The sequence below is a fragment of the Papaver somniferum genome, chromosome 10, assembly GCF_003573695.1.
Source record: "Papaver somniferum cultivar HN1 chromosome 10, ASM357369v1, whole genome shotgun sequence".
Classification (NCBI taxonomy): Eukaryota; Viridiplantae; Streptophyta; class Magnoliopsida; order Ranunculales; family Papaveraceae; genus Papaver; species Papaver somniferum.
The window spans coordinates 11,495,342-11,517,742 of record NC_039367.1 but is presented as its reverse complement, the minus strand read 5'-3'; the positions used below and the strand labels follow the sequence as shown (position 1 = coordinate 11,517,742).

General features: G+C 39.6%; 2 protein-coding genes across 2 annotated transcripts; one reads left to right on the top strand and one right to left on the bottom strand.

The window, feature by feature from the left end:
• The first annotated feature begins 1,543 nt into the window (after window positions 1-1,543).
• Window positions 1,544-2,329, top strand: LOC113315323 (putative F-box protein At4g38870). The gene has a single exon (XM_026563617.1). It carries the CDS (start codon window positions 1,544-1,546, stop codon window positions 2,327-2,329), a length of 786 nt encoding a protein of 261 aa, XP_026419402.1.
• A 7,006-nt stretch (window positions 2,330-9,335) lies between these two features.
• On the bottom strand, window positions 9,336-22,143 carry LOC113318531 (methyl-CpG-binding domain-containing protein 9-like). The gene is made up of 10 exons (XM_026566699.1): window positions 20,967-22,143; window positions 18,592-19,033; window positions 17,282-18,412; window positions 16,439-17,131; window positions 14,665-14,967; window positions 14,111-14,446; window positions 13,871-13,969; window positions 13,347-13,772; window positions 10,603-12,819; window positions 9,336-10,224 (listed from the first exon to the last, which is right to left on the bottom strand). Exons 1-10 carry the CDS (start codon window positions 21,527-21,529, stop codon window positions 9,970-9,972), a joined length of 6,465 nt encoding a protein of 2,154 aa, XP_026422484.1. The 5' UTR covers window positions 21,530-22,143; the 3' UTR covers window positions 9,336-9,969.
• Between the last annotated feature and the right edge of the window lie 258 nt (window positions 22,144-22,401).

Sequence of the window (22,401 nt, the reverse complement as noted above, 5' to 3'; positions counted from 1 at the left end):
AACCGTCGTGATTTAGAGTGGACTAACTATGAAGATGAAGATTTGAGGCCGGAGATTCAACCACAAAGAGGCGTCCCTGCAAGAAATTCTGCTCAAATGACTAATTACATTCAGAACCAGAATTTGTATGACAGTTTAAGAGATGATCTGAGAGTGAATCTTTGGGCAGAGCATGGAAGACAGTGATTATTAAGTTATGTATTTTGGTTTAATTATATTAAGTTATGTATTTTGGTTTAATTGCGACAAATGTGTTCATCTTCTGCTATGGTGTATTTTGCACCCCAGACTTTGACCTTTTACCTTTACTGTTGCCTTGGCTTCGAGATTGTGAATCCGTATTACAAGAAATTAAGAATTATAGAGAAGGTGCGATTGTTTTAGATTTGAAGAAGATTGAGAGATTGAGAAATTCTAGAGATTTAGAAATTCTGGTGTGAGTTGGAATGAGTTTGAAATTGGATATTTATAGAGGGAAAAAATTATAACCGTTGGATGAGGAACTGATGAGCGATGATCAAAACAGCGAGCGTCAACTGACTAGCGGTGGCGCTGGAACGACCAGCGAGCGATATTTAGACCCTCTAGCGATGAAAACTCTATCGCTCGCTGGAAAGTCTGTCGCGTATGCCTACATATTATAATTGACATATATGCATATAAGTTTGGCTCTTTGGCATACCCATAATGGGTGCATATATGGCAAAATCTGATATTTTTCATATGCATAGGAATAGGCCTTAAAACAAGGAATCGAGACACTTCATTTCAATTTAGTCACTCCCTGTCCCAGCCAGTGTCCCTGCTCCTTCTCCACCTCCTCCTCCTCCTCCTCCTCTCTCTGTCAACACAAATTCAGATCATTAGGGTTTTGATCGCAGATTCAGGTATAAAGTTTTACTCTGACAACACGTTCTTTCTTTCTTTTCATTGTAAAGCATTATACAAGAAACTTGAAACTACTATTTGAATTGAACTTCCATTATATTTGGGGTTTAGGGTTTACTAATTAAAACCCACAGATTACTTTAATTCGTTAATTAGGATATATCCTACGTAGATTTTTTTTGTCAATTTAGTCATTTAAATGTCCGTCTTATTGTGATGTGATTCTATATTTGTTATGCAAAAAATAATTGAAGTTTGCAAGGCTGCTAATGGGGGTGCCATGATTACTGGGGGTGTACCAAGCGAAGGCAAAATCCTGTCCTATATAGAAACATGTTTTGTTTTATCTTGTTTTTGGTACACTCCCACTTAATCTGGTACCCCTATTAGAAATTTTGGAAGTTTGGTTCAAATGTTTGAAGGTCCATGCCAAACAGGAATAATTGCATTCTGGAAATTTAAACTTGTTTCTATCCCTAAATGATGACATCATGGAAAATAAATTTGCAGAAAAACTTGACAAGGAAGGCAGTGGAATGCAAATAACGAGCAAGCAGTGGAGAAGAAGAGATTGTATTGTAGATGTTAACAATTGTGAAAGGAAGGACAATAGTCCCACATCACTAGTTTCCGCATAATGAATTTAAAATATAATATGAAAGGACCGCTCTACTCATTGCTAATTGGTTTTGAGTTGGATGCCTCGGACTTTAACAACAATGATATTAGAACCCCTTTTAGTCTACTTGATGGTCGGACTTTGTGTGAAATACTGGTCCGACTCCCGGTGAAGTCATTATTGCAGGTGAAGCGTGTTTGTAAACATTGGCGTACTGTAGTTCAAGATCCATACTTTGTTGGTTTACACTACATTCGATCAAAAGCTTGTCCAAAACTCCTTATTTTTGTTAGCAGGAACATTGGGAGGCTTTTGTTTTCAGTGGACTTGGTTGAGGGCGGAGTGCTTGTAGATCAGATGAAAGTTGAGTTACCTTGTGATCATGATCCAGTTCAAATTCTGAATCCTGTCAACGGTTTGGTGTGTTTCATAGATTTTATGGGTAAGGTTCTCATTTACAACCCTAGAACCAGAGACAAAACTAACTGGATTGGATCAAGGGTGTGGGAAGAAGAGAAAAGAAGAAATAGCCCAATTTATGGATTTGGATTTGATTCCAATACTAAGGAACACAAAGTGGTTTGTTTATGGCAATCAACCGGTGTTGGATATAAAATTGGTGCTAATGATGTTTGCGAGGTCTTGACTATAGGGCAAAATACATGGAGAAAGATCGATGACATCCCACCTTACAAGGCGCACGGAGAACTTGTTTATGTGAATGGAGCAGTGTATTGGCTGAGTACTTACAACTATTTCGATGTGTCAACTTGTGTTGATGCTAAATCCATAGTAGCATTTGACGTTGGAAGGGAGTGTTAGCCCAGGTCTTCCGCAAGATATTATGCCAGCTACTGCAGTTGTTACTGAGTCCAAGTAATCTAGTCAGGTCTTTGTTATTTACTAGGATCATAACAATTTTCAGTTTCATAATGTACGTATCTCTAATATAAATAGAAGTGTTTCATCTCCACAAGTTCTGTGGAAGATATTCACCATTTATCCATTTTGTCTTGGTATCAGGCTCTTGATCCAAGTTCACCTTCCGCAAATATCAAATAAAAAAAAAATTAAGAACCAACAATCTTCTCACAGCGTCAGATATGGCAGATACAACAATCAATCTTCGACAAGTTCAAATACATCATTTAGTAACTCTGAAACACACAGAAACCAATCACATATTATGGAAAGATCAATTCAAACCTATCTTAAAGGGGCATGGGCTAACTGGATTCATTGATGGATCCAAAGAAGTACCAGATCGCACTCTACCTGACAGTGATGAGATCAATCCTGCCTTCACTGCCTATGAAGCACAAGATGAATTAATCATTGGTTGGCTTAACTCAACCCTTACACCAGAAGTTCTAAGCGTTGTTGCAAAGATGGATACTTCAAAAGCAATATGGGATGCGCTGGAAACTGAGTTTGCACCTAAGACTTTTGCTCACCAGATGAATCTCAAAAAGAAACTGCATAACTTATCCAAAGGTAATAAGTCTTTGAAAGCTTATTTAAATGAAGCTAAACGATTGTTTGATGAACTTGCAGCAACTGGTTACACAGTTCCTACTAATGAGATGAAACAATCCATTTGTAATGGGTTAAACCAGTCTTATGATCCAATAGTTACTGTGTTGGGTACTGCTGATAATATGGATATCCAGACGTTTAAGTCTCATCTTCTTACTTATGAGATGCGTCAAGAAAATCAACTATCACAGGAGTCACAACCCATTGCAAATCTTGTCACTGCTAATTCAGCATCATCCAGCAGAGGTTCACCTAGGATGCACAACAATCAACCTAGACGACAGCCACCACCGAACAACAACAATCGTCGTCCTCCTTACCAGCAACGTGGTCCTTCTCAAGGTGATGTGTACTGTCAAATTTGCAAGAAGAGGAATCACACAGCGGATCGTTGCTGGTTCCGCTATGATAGAAGCACTGACAATCGGCAAAGGCCTGCTGAAGCTTATGTTGCTTTTCCTGATGACACTAATGCTCAGTGGGTCATAGATACGGGTGCGACAAATCATATGACTGCTGATGCTCAGAATTTGTGTATTTCTCATGAATATGATGGACCTGACCAAGTGAGAGTTGGTAATGGTAATACTCTACAAATAGCACACATTGGTAACACTGAGTTTAATTCTAGTAACCGAAAGTTTGCATTGCATAATGTCTATCATGTGCCACAAATCAAAAAGAATATGCTATCTGTTCATCAGTTTTGCAGGGATAATAATGTATATTTTGAGTTTCACTCTAATCTGTTTGTTGTGAAGGACAAAATCACGGGAGCAACGCTGCTGTCAGGAAGGAATGAGAATGGACTATATGTGCTGGATACTTTAAGTGGCATGAAACCATCACAATCTCCCTCAACTTTTCTCTCTGCAAGTATTCCAGTGTGGCACCAGCGGCTTGGACATCCCATGCTGAGCACGGTTTCTAGAGTTGTCAAGCAGTTTTCCCTTCCAGTTCAAAATAAGAGTTTTGGCTTCTGTCATTCTTGTCATGTAAGCAAGAGTAGGCGTCTTCCATTTACTCCTAGTACTACCATTTATGATACTCCTTTGAGTCTTATTGTTTCTGATATTTGGGTATCCCCAAAAACTTCTCGTAATGGATTTCGTTATTTTCTGATATTCATGGATGCTTACTCTCATTATACCTGGATTTATCCTTTAGTGCAAAGATCTTCTGTTTTTAATATCTTCTGTCAGTTTCATAAACAAGTAGAAAATCTCACGGGTCATAAAATAAAAGTATTCCAATCTGATAATGCATTAGAATACAAGAAACTGTCTTCTTATCTAAACAACTCAGGCATAGTGCAACGTTTCTCCTGTCCTCATACTTCAGCTCAAAACGGTCTAGCTGAAAGAAGGATTAGACACATCACTGAGAGTGGTCTAGCCTTATTATTTCAAGCACATCTTCCAAAAGATTTTTGGTCAGAAGCTTTTACCACGGCCTGTTATCTCATTAACAGGACACCAAATCTGTCATCTAGTCATAAAACACCACTTGAGTTACTCTTTGGCAAACATCCAGACTATTTATTTCTGCGTGTTTTCGGTTGCTTGGCATACCCATGTCTTAGGCCTTATAATGCCAACAAACTAGAACCTAGGTCTCTCCCCTGCATTTTTCTAGGATATAGTTCGGCTCATAAGGGTTACATTTGCCTTCATCTACCAACAAATAAGCAATATATATCAAGACATGTTCGTTTTGAAGAGCACATATTCCCATTCTCTACTTCCCAACAGCGTTCTCCCGAGGTAAGTTCTGCTATTCAAGACACAAGTACTGATATTTTTGGATCTTCCATTTTCACACAAGATCGAACTTTGTTAGTGCAGCCTCACCAAAATGTACTGCCTACTGATGCACAGCAACACTTACCGACGATTCTACAGGGTGTCACCCCTCAGCAGTCTCAAGCTTCATCACCAGTGTTACCATCACATCAAACTTCACAGGACCAGGGTGACAACGGGCCGGCTCATGGTTTAGCTGCTCCTGTACATACAATGATCATTAGAGAAAAAGCTGGGATTTCAAAACCAATACAAAAGCTCTGTCTGACTGCCACTAAGCATCCACTTCTTGATCAGGACTTCATGGAACCTACTTGTTACTCTAAAGCTTGTCAAATTCCAGAATGGCGTGACGCTATAGACGTGAAGATAAATGCTTTAATTCAAAATGGCACCTACACCTTGGTTGAATATAAAGATGGGATGAATATCGTTGGGTCCAAGTGGGTTTTTCGAATTAAAAGAAATCCAGATGGCTCAATACAGCGTTACAAAGCGCGGTTAGTGGCAAAGGGTTTCAACCAGAAGCAGGGTATAGATTACGAGGAAACCTTTTCTCCTGTCATTAAGCCATGTACAATCAGGCTAGTCCTTTCCCTAGCAGTAATGAGAGGATGGACTCTACGACAGCTCGATGTAGAAAACGCTTTTCTTCACGGTATCTTAGAGGAAGAGGTCTACATGAAGCAGCCTGCTGGTTATATAGACCCTAACTATCCTACGCATGTATGCAAATTACACAAATCGCTTTATGGCCTTAAACAGGCTCCACGTGCTTGGTTCTCTCGTCTGAGTAATCATCTGTTGAAGCTAGGTTTCACAGCCTCCATTGCAGACTCTTCGTTATTTGTTCAAATCAAAGGCAACTCAGTAATGTATGTACTGGTTTATGTAGACGACATCATTGTAACTGGTTCAGACTCACACCTAGTTGCAAACTTAATTACTGATCTGGGTCATGAGTTTGCTATCAAAGATATGGGGGTGTTGTCTTACTTCTTGGGTGTGGAAGTTTTGCAGCAAGGAAGGTCTCTGGTGCTTTCCCAAAGAAAGTATATCTCAGACTTATTACGACGCACGAAGATGGATGGTATCAAGCCAGTTTGCACTCCTATGGCTGCTAATGCAAAGCTGCACAAGGTGGGTTATACAAGGTTTGAGGATTCCACTCTGTATAGAAGTGTTGTTGGAGCGCTGCAGTATTTGCATATCACACGGCCTGACATATCTGTGGCTGTCAACAAAGCCTGTCAGTATATGCATGAGCCGTATGTGGAACACTGGGAGCTAGTTAAGAGAATCCTACGGTATTTGAAGCATACAATCGATTTTGGTGTCTTCATTAAACCTAGTCAGAATTATACACTGCATGCTTATTCCGATGCAGACTGGGCAGGCAGTCTTGATGATAGGCGATCCACAAGTGGTTATTGTATCTTCTTTGGAGGCAATCTCATTTCCTGGAGTGCAAGGAAACAGAAAACCGTTTCAAAATCTAGCACAGAGGCAGAGTATCGTGGTGTAGCCATTGCTACTTCAGAACTTATATGGATTCAGTCGTTGCTGCTAGAGTTGGGGGTTAAGTGTCCTCCACCTTCTTTGTGGTGTGACAATCTAGGGGCCACTTATCTCACAGCTAATCCTATATTCCATGCACGCACAAAGCACATAGAAATAGACTATCACTTTGTGAGGGAAAGAGTATCTCGTAAACAACTACATGTGCGTTTTATCAGCAGCAAGGATCAGCTGGCAGATATCTTCACCAAAGGACTGTCTTCACCAAGGTTCCAACTACTCCGAGACAAGTTGAACATTCGTCAACTCCGGTTCAACTTGAGGGAGGGTGTTAGCCCAGGTCTTCCGCAAGATATTATGCCAGCTACTGCAGTTGTTACTGAGTCCAAGTAATCTAGTCAGGTCTTTGCTATTTACTAGGATCATAACAATTTTCAGTTTCATAATGTACTTATCTCTAATATAAATAGAAGTGTTTCATCTCCACAAGTTATGTGGAAGATATTCACCATTTATCCATTCTGTCTGGGAGAAATTTAGAATGATACCCATTGCTGATTGTCGCCAGAGTTCCCTTTTGAGCGATAATTGTCATGATTTATTGGTAGTTGATGGATGTGTTGGTCTTTTGGATAGAAAACTTATAGTTGATGGAGATAACAAAAATGTGATCAAGATGTGGATACTTCATGATGACCACGAACGGAAGAGTTTCACTGCTTCTAACTGGACTGAAGAAACGATTTCAATCCCTCTCGAATGGAACAAAAGTGGATTCATTGCTATCCACCAATTCCCTGCTCAGAACTTTTGTTTCAAGCCATTACTGGTACAGACCTGATCAGTATGAACAGCAAGGAGGTGTCTTCTCTGTTTATTGTTATGATCGGAGAATGAAAACATTGAACTTTGTTGAATTCAGTACCGTTAGTAACGGCAAGGGCTTCCTCGTAGATGAATATGTTTATGGCTATGAGTGTGGAACGTTTGTCGAAAGCCTTTATCCAGTGCAGCAGTAGAAGGGAAAGGAGGAGGAGATGATGAAAAATCAGATTGCATAACAGTGACCAGAAAATGCAAACAGGTTCTTATTCTACTAATGCTTGGAAAATCTTAGTCTTTATTTTCTTTTTCATATCAATTAAGTGACTGCATGAAACAATCAAAATGTGATGTGTCTTACTGTTTTTTAATTGGTCGAGTAGCACTATGATAGTGACGACCGAGGAGAGGTTTAGTGTTATTAATAGTGAGATTGCAGACGATTGATTCACATACTATTGGGAAAGTGTGTTTGAGTTTAGTTTTTGCAACACTGTTGTTTCTAGCATGCATGTTTACTATCCTCTTTCCATCATTGCAACCACTAGAGGTGACCAGAGGATGGCATCCATCGTCGTTGGGCCAATCCTAAGTTGTCAACTACAGAAAGAAGACTCTGATGATGTCACAAATAAAAGCAAACTATGCCATCAATCTAATTAAGCGTTGGTATGGAAAACAAAATGTAATGTGTCAATCTAGTAGTCGATTGTTTGAAGTTTAGTGTAAGGTAGCAAGAAAACCAATTTAGGCTTAAACAGATGTATAACTGATAAACATCAACTTAGACATGCCTCCACAGAAATTTAGAACATGAAGGAGATGTACTGATATTGCTTCTTGTATAGAGTTGCCCGGTTTCTAAGAAAATGTTAAATGTTACCCTTCGAGTTCTATATTAGCAGAGTTCCAGTTGAGAAATAGTGTCTTAATCTTCACTATCACCTTGCCTTCCAACTCTTCCTTTTATTCAAGAAACCAGCAGTTGTTTTTTATATATACACATGCCTAGATTGTAACTCCTCTCGAACTTGGTTCCATGATGTGAGCCTCGTCAAAGGGAGACTTAAATCATCATCTTGCTATCAAGAACAAGACAGCTGGTAGATTACGATTCTGCTTTGCAGAATACACGTCTGTCGGTCAAATCTCACTCCCCTTTTTGCTAGATTATCTTGGGTCATGGTATAATAACAACAGAAGATCCGCCATTTTGTTTGTGCAGACTTATATATTTTAGGAACACAAGGATACCCATAAGAGCCAGTTTGGTTTGGGAGAAGGTTGACCTGTTCGCAAGGTTGTTCTTTTTCTCGAAAGCGTCCTTAGACGAAATTCATTACTTTAATTCTCCCTAATTAAATTCATGTTACTATCCAAGTAAGATAATTACAATAACCACAAAGATATTAATGAATGTTCCCAAGGGAAGAACACGAAAACAATTCTATACCCCAAGAACTTGGGGATAGTCGAGAATGACTGATTATCCTGGGTACACTGTCTCCATTTAGAATGACTTGGTAAAGAGAACAACCAATCACAATTTAAACTTCGTATGTGAAGTCCAGGCTAACGCAGACCTACGACGCCTGGTGTTCTGAAAATGGCAAGTAGAAACCCTCTTGAGGATGTATGTGAATAGGAAGTGGTGAAAAAGCAAATTTTGGGGTGAACAAAAAGGAACTCCTTGTTGCGTTTTCTTTCTAAAACTGGTTTTGGTTGAAAGGGTGACTCGGTTAGAGATTTACCCGTTTCCTTCCATCAAAAACAGAAGAGTGCAAAGGCAGTGTGCAAACAAGTAGGTGAAAACGTCACAACAGGCGATTCATGACCCGCAGATTCTGCATTATAATCAACACAACCAAAAAGGCTATGGAGTTTCTTTGGTTGGTGTAATCAAGGAAATTTGTAGGGAGCTTGAAGCAAGAACAAGATGCTGCAGACCTGGGTTAGTCAACTTCAGTAACAACCTAAGTAATAGTATTTTCCTAAGCTCAAAATACTTCCAATTTTATAACTCCTAGGGAGTAAGTTAACTTCTTGTTTTCCAAGTATTCCTTCATTGTGGCTGCAGCGTTGTTCTCTAATTTTCTCTTTTGACAGACATCTCTAGTATGAATCCAAATAATTTACAACCCGGTGAACCCTTTTCTGATAACAGCAGTAGGCACTTGGATTCAGAGAGAACGGAGTAAACATAAAAAGCATATGGAGCACAAAAAAAGTCAATGAGATAACGAGAGCAAGCGAAACATGTATAACAAAATTAAACATGTTCTGATTACACCTGCTCAGTTTCATCCTTCCTTTTTTTACATTGATTCTTTTGTTGTATGGGTATACGGATCATCTGAAATGAGAAGACAATAATTATCCCTGCTTCATCCACTCTCTCTTTCTCTATCTCCTTCTGTTTCTCTCTATATATCCCCCCAATATGACCGTGTAATCTCTTAAAGCACCACCTTTGTCGACTAAGTTCAAAACTGCACCCTCCTTCACCTCTGTTTTGTCAATGCAACACCTACTCTCCCATGTAAAACTAACTACTTCATGCCTGCCTTATAATCCGGCCTTCTGTATTAGCGGGTCAAACTTGCCTTCTTTATATACACACAAGCAGACAACAGCAGTGGAAACTGCCCACGGCCTTGAAAGGGTACACCTTTTGATGTGCTTGCCCAAGAGGCCAGGGTGATTGAACAAATTTACAGAGTTGGCAATACTGCTGTACCACATTACCACCAACCAAGATTAGATTTGATTCTGGTTTCTATGTGTCTAAGATCTACCCTCTGTATCCTTTCTTTTCTTGCTCAGCCTTGGATTGGTATCTGTAGTAGGAGGACTCGCATCTGAATCTGGCGGAGGACTCTTCTGGTAAATGATGTTAGCGTCAAGTGTGTATATGCGAAGGGCTAAAGATGAAATTGTGGAGGTTTTTGCAGCAGCTGAAAGAGATGACCAGTAGTACCAACTATTCTTCAAGTACTCCGTCTTGATCATGTCCTCGAATACAATTATTGCTTGAATCATCTGAAAGATCAAAACAAACTTTCACTTTATCATGGCAAGAAGGAAAATTGAAGAAAAATTATTCATCAACATACTTGCAGAAAAAAAATAACATATCGTGATAATACGTAAACAATGGAATGTATAGATTATTGATGTCAAACTAAAGCTCTCCTGAAATCTAATGTTACGAATTGCTCAACAGTGGCCAAGTACATATTATGTAAATTCTTTTCTACAGCACTTACCACATTTTCTTATTATCTGCTAATAACACAAACCGGAATGGAAATTGACCACTGGTTAAAAAATGATGTAATGACAGTTCTTCAAAACTGTAATTATAACCTACTAAGTCGACCATTTTAGGAAAAAAGGCAAGGAAATAGACAAGCTCACCTCAAATATAGACTCTGCAGATTTAACAAATGCACGCCAAGCAGATCTTTTCAATGGGTCAGACTTTAGTGGCCTCGGTGCTTCTTCAGGAAGAGCAGCATCCATGTCGAGTAAGTTACTTTTGAGCCGCCTTAAAATTGGAGTAACCTTTCCCACCACAGGTCTCAATGAACGTTCAGGCACTACACAGCAGGGAGCCTTAGGTGCTGGAGTGTTCTTCTTTGAAGATTCTGGGTCTTTCTTGTTTGAACTTTCTGAAACCAATGACTTGCCTTTTGGCTGTTCCTCCTTCAGACTGTTCTTAGCACTTCTTTTTGCAGAATCCGTGGGATTTTTATCAGCTGATACAGTCTTGTTTTTCTGTTGAGATACCACCTCCAGAGCATTACACCTAGTACCATTTTCAGCTTCTTTCTGTTGGGCAATGTTTAAAATTAGTGTTGGATCATGGAGATACAGAGAAGTGGATGGGACAAGGGATGGAATCCCGTCTGAACCAATGAGTCCTATTCCTTTCACTAATTCCTTGTTGGAATCATTGGTGATGAACTTTTTTTTTATTTCCTCCAGGTTATATGGACAAACCATTTCCTTCTTTTGAAACTTTATCACTCTAGAACTAGTGTCCAATTTTCCACTCTTCGATGCCTCAATTCTGCTTGTTTCACTTGCATGCTCCTCACGATTGCTGCTTACTTTCCCTTTCCCTTTTGTGTGATCATCAGTCTCCTTGCGTTCATCATTGGCTGGTGACAATGAGTTGCACCTCCCATCATTATGCCCTTCAAGTTCCAAGTTGGTGGAGAAGGTCTGATGGCAAGTAAGACAATGGGGTCTGGAAGGCCAGACTAGTTCTAGGCATTCACACCTATATATTTTATCATCAGAAGTTGCTTTCAACTTCCTACCCCGCCTCTTTGGGATGGCATCAGAGGTTTCTGGGTCCATGCACGGACCATACATCGTCTCCAATATTGTTGAAGCTTTTGTTGCAAGAGAAGTTCCATCTTTTCCACCATCAAAAGACCTCAACCCAGTGACTTGGAAGTCACTAAGAATAGGATTTCCAGCTTGTTGAGAGGACTGAGACTTCAATCTGTGCATCTGCAGAATCGATTCCTTCAACTCTCTCTCCCTTGGATCACTACTATTCAACCATCCAAGAAGTTCTTGGATTTCTACATCAGAATCATAGGAAACCCATGATGAAAACCCAAGAACTCCATCATGAGATTCATAGCCGCAAGCCGAAGTTGAACCCTCCATACCGGGCAGAACCTGCTCTTTTGAATTGCTGCTCTTTGCATCATCTGGAGTACTATTGACTGGTGTACTACCATCAACAACCAACCACGGACATTTTCCTGGCATATTCAGAGCCCAGTAAAGTCTACCAGCATTGTCCCTACCTAAAAATTCCCTACGCATAGATAGCTGAAGAAGCTGCGATTCTAAGCCTCCAATTGAGTTTTCCATACGTGAAATCTCATTCTTGAGTGAGTCCACCTCAAGGTTGTAGGCTCGTGGTTCGTTTAGAACTTCAAACATGGGCTGCACACAATCAGTGGTTTCCGTACCAACTTCATGTTTCTCACTCATGGTACTTTCTGTTGGAAGTTCCTTTCTCAAGTCACCTACTTGTTTTTGCTGGAGAGCTGGTAGCTGTACCTCGCTGTGTTTGTTTGATTCACTACTCTTAGAAGCCTTAACTGGGGAAAGACTTTCAAGTGCGAGATTGTCATCCAGAACTGAAAGACCATCTGGCTTTTGACCATCACTATCTGCAGCCAACACACTTAAGTTTCTACTTCCATTACAATGATCCCCAGAATTGCTCTTCCCGAGTGACCAATTAGAATTACTGTTCACATTGTTAGAATCATTTTCCCCGGCAACATCATCAAGCTGAATCATACCAGGGAAGGGTGAGCAGAAGTTGTAACTATTATTAGAAGTTTGGTGTTGACCGCTACCCCTGCTAAGGTTCAACAGCATACTGGCTACTCCTTCTTTTCCAGCTTCACCAACTCCATTAAGCGTGACTTTGCTTTCTTTTGTGAGGACTTCTTCTTTATACTTTAGGTTTCTTAATTCTGTAGAAAAAGAACGCAGTTTCTGCTGCACATCAGCCGACATTTCGGCACATTGATCAAGGTGTTCACGAACAACAGATGAGCTCAACGCCTCGTCGCTCAAAAACTTCAGCAAGAAGACCCTCTACATCAAGATAAAACTGAATTAATGCCACAACAAGTGCCCTGAAAAGGCCCTAAGCAGATCTACCAGAAGAAGAAAAAATGAGCATCCATTAACTGACATTAACACTTTTTTTAACTTTCTGAGTTGCTTACAGAGTTTTGATCAAACAATTCAGGACTTATATTCAACATTTTGTTGTTCGCAGCTGAAACAATCCATCTTTACTACTAGCAGGAAACAACATGGTGTAGTCGGGACCAAAAACTTTCACTGAGAAGTGAGACCAAGCAAAAAGGTTGATGGTTATCAGTTTCTATAAACAAGGGAGGTCATTTTTGTAATATGGAGCAGATAGAAACACTCACGAAAAGAATACTTTCAGCTTGCTAATTTTCTAAAACTAAGTAAGAAGTTAATCGTAGAAATAAATAAAATAACCTGACTATATAATAGGGCAACAATGACGTGGCCACAAAATATATATTAGCAATGAACATCTTTTGGACAATTTGACAATAAATGCAAATAAAGTGTCAGGAACATACCTCCTCCAGGCTACAATCCCAATACTCTTTTTCTTCCATAACAGCAGCTAACTTGTTCAGTGTCTCTGAGAAAATACGAGTTCCTTCACCTTGATATCTCTTCTGTCTACGCTGATGAATGACGTGAGTATCGGGTGGTGCCTTTACTTCACCACTTTCAATACATGTGGGACAATACCAGTTTCCAATGGGAATCTTAAGGAGAGGAGGTATCAAGCAGTAAGTATGATACTCAGAATCGCAATGATCACACAGTAACACAGTTTCATCACTTTTGTCAATGCCACAGAGTCTGCAGACACCATCGTCCCAAGGAGCTTTAGGGATCTCCTTGCCACACAGAAACTCATCTATTTCCTTCTTTAATGCGGGGCTTAAGCATTGGGGATCAGCATGCTCCTTAATTTTCTGTACAAGATCAAGAACCTGTTTGGAAGAATATACCGTAAAGTAAATTAACAAGGTAATACAGGAAATGGATGTACAAGCAGATTGCAAGATTGACCAATGGAAAATAATCACACCTCTTTTGCATACAGCAATTCAAAATTTCCAGATAATTGTTCAGCTAAAAGCATCAAATCCGGACGGTCTCCATAAGCAGTGCGTATGTTGTGCCAAACCTGATAGAGCAAATATTAGTAACAATACAAGTTAGAACCTAGAACTCATCCTAAGAATTTCTCGTCTACACAAGACTATGATGAGCTTTGGTGCCAAGTATTTTTTTTAATTCACAGGAAGTAAGACAGGAATCAACATACCTCACGTACATCCTCCAGAAAAGCTTCGTAAGATCCACCATAAGTGCCTACTGCTAACCTCAAGTCAATGGTTCTAAAATCCAATGCACGAGATACCATTGTAGGATATCCAAGAATGCCATCATCCTCATTAGCATTAGGGTTTAGTGAGGTTGTTCCAAGCAAATTGCAGAACATTTTTGCCTCATCTTCAAGAACAGTACGGCGCAATACATAACGACATTGTTTCATGACAATATCAGACATTGTTTTGACACGTCTTTCCTTTTTTACTACCACAGGTTTCCTCTGTGAAACTTCGTCAGCCACACGTGTCAGCACCGAAACAACAGCTTTCTGCGTATCCGATAAACAAGATCAATATAGATTCAAAAACAAGCTGGCAAAAAAAGAGCTCATTGCCAACTCAAAAATGAAACAATAAATTGGTTATTTCTTTTAACTTTTGTGTAGCTCCGCAAAATGAAGTAAAACTGAAGACTTGATTAATAATTAATAAGAAAAAGCAATCTGAAGAAGAAAATTTCCCCATATGCACTCAAAAAGAAAAGCACCTTTGTAGGCCCTGATGCGTTGCCCTTGTATACTTCCTTACTAATAGAATGTCGCAGTATCTTCTTCGCCCACTCTGGCGGACCTCTATCCAACGCCTCGTAGACACATTTCCTAATCCTGGTTCCAACATTTGTGGGTAGCTTTCTTGCAGGTTCCAAGACTTTTGCCCACTCTGGAATCTCGTTGCTGGTTTCAGTAACGATGGTTTCAGGGGCATCAACTTCATCAATATACTCCATTGACCAAATATCATTTTCTCTCTTCAGGGAACCAAAAATATGCTTTGTAGCCTCTGCAAGTAGCTGAGAATCAAATAAATGAGTGCTCCCCTAAAATAGGTATCTATCACTATCACCTGATTAGAGTAGGAAAGTCTTAAAGCTGAGAACAAATTTGGAATATAACATAAGGACAAGTGAAAACCCAAGTATGGTACTACGGCCATGCAGCATTAAGTTTCTGACAGCCCATACGGCAACAAATCAGTTTCCTTACATTAAATGGAAATTACTACTGTAGGGTCCTTACTTGTAAGATCTTTAGAGTGACTTAGGGGCCTTACTTGTAAGGTCTTTAGAGTGACTTGACACACTCTTGCATTTAGCAATATGTGGGGTATTTTACCGCCACATCGAGCTGCTACTTAACTTTACTTCAATCTTCTACACACTACTTCCTTGACTTTGCCTTCAGAAACGACAAAGAAACAAATACGAGAAAGGAAAAACGGCACGAACATGAAAGAAACATGACAATATTCTAATGTAGACTCGCATCGGTAAAGAATTTATAGTTCTTACCTAGCACGGCTTCAGATTATGGTATTCGAGCAATGGTCTCAAAAAAACAGAGCAAAAAATTTTGATTTATCGCAGATCTTTTGTATGCTAGCCTGGCTGTTAGCTCCATAAGCGTCAAATACTAATCCAAAAATATTTCATAATATGCACTCGAGACTAGAGAGATGACTAATTAAGACATTCCTGACTATGACAAAACAATAATTCACGAACTACCATTGTATACCCTACTAGGCTCTTATTGAGATACAAGAAAAGTAATCTCAACAGAGACTACAGTAAATATGCTGCAAAAAGAAAAAGGAACCAACCACAGTGATACTCGGCGAGAATTCTGATTATCATGTTGATTTAATTTTGAAAAAAATAGATAATGTGCTACCAAAATGCATTTAAATGCCAATGGTCATTTGATGGGGTAAGGCTGATTGTATGTTGTCTGGGTGGGGGGATGGGACCTTAAATATGGAGGCATGGCGTGGTAGAGCCGCGATGCCAGATGATACACATCATCATATTTACTGCGTACTTGAATCCTTAAACTGTGTAGCTCATTGAAACACAAATCTGTGGTCTCACTAATTACTTGTTTCAAATGTAAGTCCCATAACTTTCTCTTTAAATTAGGTTACAAGAATAGGCTCATAGATGTCCAGAGACTCCAGACCACAAATACCTTGGGCTAAGTTGACTTTGTTCCCAAAAGTGTTTTACCACGCTATTAAGCTTAGCTGGGGTGGCCCGGGCAAAGAACACACTCATTTGCCGGTTAGAAGAAGCCTTGAACACCATGGAGTGATGACAAACTTCATCAACGTTATCCTACCGATCAATAAGAAGATGGCAATCTATGCCCTTCACAAATCCATACCAGAGAACTTTATAACTTAGAAACTCAAATGCGAACAGAAATAGCATAAGAACTAGCCTACATGATAGTTGGACAAAGAGTAAAGTTGTGATATAATCTTACCAGGGCATCTGCTTCAATTCCACCCACTCCAGCTAATGAGCCGCAAACCATCCCACCATCACCTTGTAGGCAACGGAACACCTTTATATCCTCACGAGATGAAACTTCTGAAGAATCCAGGTTGCCTTCCATACATAAGTAAGCTAGAATGAATCTACGGGCTAATTCAGGCCAAGTTAACTCATTCACTGGGAGCATATCAATCTTCAATTTTCTTAAACTTGACAATTTGTCTGCGTCTTTCCTTCTCCCTCGCCTCGATTTTGACTCTCCAGCATCAAAATTGGGATCTACAAGGACAGCAACTTTCGCCTGGAGCTCACCTACCAGTAAATTCAGCAAAGATCTATGCACCTTAGTCAAAGCCACCCCTGTGCACCTATAGTAAGTATGAGAAGCTAGTTTAGCTTGTGCAGCTTCTTTTTCAGATGCTGTGTCCACTTTGATGAACTTTGGTGAAAGATCCCCTAAAACTATAGAATTTGGTTCACCACTTGGGGTTACATTATGGCCAACCATACCGTGACTACTATGCAACACGAGGTCTGTATTTTCTTGATTTCCCTTCTCAAGTTTCTGCATAAAAGATAAATCATGAAACCAGGGATTTATAAGCTCCCCTTCAAGCTCCTCAAAAGATAAGGTTTCCCTCAAAGCCAAGACATCATTGAAACGCCAAAGTAGCTCATACACCTAATCATAAAAAATAAAGATAAAAAAAGGATAAGGAAAAAACATAAAACAAAACCAGAAAGAGGTAAGATAAAAGAGTCTGGCAAACTGGGGTTACATCCAAATTACAGCCTACGCCACTTGGATACTTAAGATCCGAAATACACATACCTGTAGAACATCACCAACCAGCTCTGTTGATAGCTTTGAGCTCAACGGCTTGCCATGAGGAAAATGTCTTCTGATACCAAGGTCTTGAACCATATTCTGCTTCAGGCTTTTACTTTTCCCAAATAAACCATCTGCAGCTTCTCCATATTCCATACCTTGAAACAGACCCTTTCTTTTAGCATGAAGTAGCCCATTTCCAACAACTTCAAAATTGGAGTACTCACTTCGTCTAGTCAGGAACTCATATTCTGAACATGCATCGGACCCAGGAAGTTGTTCAATCATTTCCTGCACAAATTCCATATCGAGTCCAAACCTGTCCTGGTTCAACCATTTCTCCACTTCCTGGCACATCATCTCAAGCTCATCTAAACTTTGAATTACACGGGGTATGTGCCTGGGACCAGACATGTCACAGAATTTGGACGGGGAACCAACACCATTTCTGTCCTTGGAATTTATAACTGACCAAGAATTCGTACCATCTGACTCATGGGTGCAATAGAACTGAACACTGCAAGTCTTCTTAAAGGCTTCACGGCAGGCCTCAACAAACATCTCGGAGACCTTACCCCACACTGAAGATGATGACCTTCCTTCAGCAAAAAACTCACCAACTTCATCCTGCAACCCCAACTTACTAGAGAAGAGTCCACCGGATTTTTGGACTAAGCACTTGGTTTGTGGGGTGAAAATATCCTTCGTAACACGGTAAGATTCACTAAGGGTACTGACTGCAAAACATGATAAAAGATCTTGCTCCGGTGGACAAGGATCGGAAAGAAGCACCTGAATGTCGGTGTCCTCGGTATCGCTCAAGTCTGACAAAATGACTATTTCGCTTTCTATTTTGCTTTCAGCTTCGGACTGACCAAGAATCTGTCTCAGTAGGACTATTGATGCATCAGGTATAACTGATGCAGAGCAAGGACATCGTCTGACCTTGAAGATTGGTCCAGAGCTTCCACCATCCAGTACGTCACACACAAAAAGAGAACCGGTTACCTTATCGTGCCAACTAGATCTGTAACCAACAGGCCAGATATGACTCCTGTCATGATATGATGGTCGAGAATCAACCTTCCCCAAACAGGTAAGGAAGAGATCTTCAAACTGAACGGGAAGTCCATTCTGAAATCACAAACAAAATCATGTATGATGAGCTGAAAGAACTCGAATTAGCACAAAAGCATGACTAGACTACCATGATAACATTACAAAAAGGAACTGAACGAAGAACCAGTAACCTAGTTTCTAAGAATTACAGGTGGAATGTATTTATATAAGGATGAGAAGAAAATGCATCTCACATTAGGTCGATCGGACTCAGAGCCACCATTTTCCCCCTGTCCGGCTTCCCTAATTCTTGCGCTTCTCCCAAGATTGCTGGCATGAGGTTCCACAATCTCAACATCAGAGGAAAAATCCCCACTTCGACTATTTCTCAGAGCTTCTCGATTATCTGCAGAACTATTAGTTCTTGAATGTCTAGCAAGCTCCTTTCTCCTAGGTGAATTAAAGGAATTAGTACTCCTAAATCTTCTCATAGGAGTGGGGTTCAAATCTGCCTCCTCCCAACTCTTACTCATAGTCAGTTCCCGGTTTAAGAACCTTTCTGAAGCTAATTTGATGGGGTGTGAATTTATGCCAGATTCTCTTTGTACAGCAGCACTTGGATGCCACAAGATCGGATATTTCACAGGAGTACCGTACGGAAAACCACTAATATGGGTATCACCCAGAGTACGCATCCTACAAAGCGTAACAAGACAAATCAAACTAAAAAATTTGAAGTTTGAGCAATCAACAACAATATTAACCACAGACCAAAAATCATGCTACAACAAATTTTACATGAATTAACTGCTACGGATAGAAGAACCAGTGATCTCCTAAGTTTTAATTAGCTGAATATTATTTTTTTAAATGTCATTGCCACGTGAAACAGGAGCTCCAGTTTACTCAAAACATCAGCTGTTCTTGTGTGCTAAGTCACAGGCACTGCGTATTCCCAACAGTATTAGCCAGATGGAAAATAACACACACGGTGAGAAACCATCTAATCACTAGTTACAGTTGCAACTTGTAATTAAATGTGTATCTTCATTAATCTGTTAAGAAGAAACCTAGGTGCACACTTGATGGTCTATGACTAACCATATAAAACAATAAGTAAAGGAATTTAACAGATTCAAGATCCTAAAATATTACGTACTACATCACATACACAATATGCATATCATAGCAACCAAAATTCAAGAGAGCCCTTGACCAAACAAAATTCGAACATTATGATTACTGGGCAATATCTATAACGCCCTCTTAACAAAGTAATGAAATGAACATTCGTAGTTCTAGGAAGAAGTCTTCAGTTTTGTGAGGTCTATTCATCTTTGTTCTCCTCTGCTTAACCAGCCAAACCATTTTCAGCTTTACATTTTATCAGTCGGCTAGTTCCCCAAGTGTATGATCAACCCAAACTGAAGGGCTAATAGTTGCACCAATGATGTCTAACACGCAAGGATTCAATGTCACAACATCCTAGAGAACGAACCAGCAAAAATTTTCCTAGTTGCCAGCTTATGCATGAGTGCACGGCAGCTGCCAAAATGGCAGGCATGAGAATCTTGGTGGTGATACCTAACTTAACACCATAAACTATCCTTCTCCATTTTCCTACAAGGCTACAACCTCTGGAGTTGGGAACTACACAAGCATAAGGTGACTCTCAATGTAAAACTACTTGTTTGATCATGATGATCGGAACTAAAGAATTCCACATGAAGGCCCTTCAAATGTCTGGTGGTTATTTTATAATGCCAGTGAAACTTGTGCTACATGAAAAGTCTTAAAACACAGCAAATTAGAGCTATCCATGTTTGCATGCTCGATCCACTTCGAATGCAGATATGCTTGAAATAATAAATATGTCTTTTCTTGTTCATTTATCCCTTGGATAGGTTAATAGATTAAACCTAGAAGATTTCACACATTCTGAATGTAGTTAATAATATTCAGTACTGATTAATATGATTCTACCCCTTGAACCTAGCTAGAAGTATATGCCACTAGTCCTTTATCAAAATGCTCGAGCTTTCAAGAAGTTGTTGTTAACAGCGAAAGCACCTATGAGATGCCCTGCATGCATAATATCATGGAACCCCAGTACGAACCCCCATATCCTGATTACTTTCCCCTCTTTCCAAAGGATCAATCTCTTAGGGTTTGTTATTGTTAATATTGTAGTAAATCTTTAGAAACTGTGGTACCCTAAAGTGGAGAACTGGTTTATAAGAGTCTATCAAAATGTTTGAGCTTTGAGACTAAGCAGTTGACAACGTCCCAAGCCCTTATATAATGACCTGCTTGCATGGAACATGCATATAACTACTTGGACTAATTTCTGCAACTAATGCAAGAAAAAGGAAAAACCTTTCTACTTCTAGTATACACTTTCACCTCCAAACTCAATGTTTTCAAATTGTATATAATATCTATCATATTCACAGGGTGTTGGCAGAATTTGATCATACCCCACTACTAAAAGGAGCTAACTTTAGAAGAAAAATCACTAAATAAAGGTGAAATCTTTGGTTGAAAAACTTCATATTCAAACAAGTAGCACCAAATTAAGAAACCCCAAATCAGCAGAAAACGAAAAGAACAAGAAGAAAGGGGGGCATACCTAGAATGTTGTTCAAACTCTTCAACATCTTCATCTCTAGGTGGAGAAGAATTGATATCCAAAAGCGGCCTAACAGCAGTACGTTTAGTCGTCGGAGGAGGAGGAGGAGGAATGGCGACAGTAACGGTATTTGAAACACAACCCAAGTTCCATCTCTTAGCACCAACACCATTCCCTAAACAAGAAGAACAAATCCAATCTTCTAAAACAATAGCTTGACGAGAACGCATTGAACAACAGCTCAAATGAAACCATCTATCACAACCATCACAAACTAGGACACCACCTCTAGCTTCAGCTCGGCCACAAACACATGGTACACCACGTACATCAGCTGGTAAATCAGTAGGCGCTCTAAATGGTAACCTAGGATTACCATGTACACTTCTTACGACTTCATTTGCATCCAGTAGAGGCGGCGTAGCACTGAAGACGGAAGGGTCTTCCTGTCTTGATGATGAGGAATAAGGGATCTCATTAAGATCGATTTCAAAAACCAAAGGTTGACGAGATGATGATGATTCTGAGGGTTTAGCAGTATCAGGTGTAGTTGAAGAATCCATTAAATCAAGAATACTAGGGATTTATTTTTCGATGATTTAGTCTTGGGTTCTTGCATTGTTTGAATAGAGAGATTTGTCGAGAAAATCAAAGTTGAAATGACAAATGTGATGGGTGAAACTGAGTATAGATCAGAAAGATTGTAGAGTTTGTTGAACCGACTTCTGAGATATAGCGCCAGGTTTCGAAAAAGGGGTTACAGAAGAAAGAAAGAAAGAAACGCCTAAAAATAGATAGAGACGGAACGGGATGATGATGATGATGATGATGGAAGAAGAAATGGAGAGAAATCTAACCCCAAAAAAAAAGTATCAAATCCGGCCCAAAAGAAATAAGACTCTGTTTCTCTTTCTCTCCAGTCCTGTGTGTTGTTTAAGTGAGAAAGAAGAGAGAAAGAGATTTAACTGAAAACCCAAACCCTGCTTTTGAGACACAGGAAGTGGAAAACAAAATCAAAAAGAGGAATTTTTTTTATTTCTGATTTTCTTTTTTTTACTTTATTATCTATCTATAGTTATCGAATTTATTTGTGTCACAATTACTTTAACTGCCCTTTAGCTTTTATTTATGCAACTGATGATGAATGATGAACACCGAATACAACACCACACGGCTCACCCAGTGACTCGAAATGTTTGGGGGTTTTTCTCGTGAGAATTTCTTTTCTGTTTAAAGTTTTTGTTCTTTTCTTTCCTAAATTAACTTTTTTATTTTTTAAATATGAAATTCAGTTCGAGTGAGTTTTTGAAGGAGAAGAAGGGAACTGCCCGACTTAAAACCACATAAGACATGCGACTTCTTTATTCTTTATCTCTGTGGTGCTTCAGATTTAGGGTTGAGTTGCCACGGAGACTAACTAGTAACTAGGGTTGGT

Coding starts and splice junctions, on each gene's coding strand:
- LOC113315323 (XM_026563617.1), top strand. CDS start 1,544: ATGAAAGGACCGCTCTACTCATTGCTAATTGGTTTTGAGTTGGATGCC.
- LOC113318531 (XM_026566699.1), bottom strand. CDS start 21,529: ATGGATTCTTCAACTACACCTGATACTGCTAAACCCTCAGAATCATCA. Junction 14,968..16,438: donor GAATTGAAGCAGATGCCCTG/GTAAGATTATAT, acceptor TTTGATTCTCAG/CTACTTGCAGAGGCTACAAA. Junction 13,773..13,870: donor AATTGCTGTATGCAAAAGAG/GTGTGATTATTT, acceptor TCTTCCAAACAG/GTTCTTGATCTTGTACAGAA.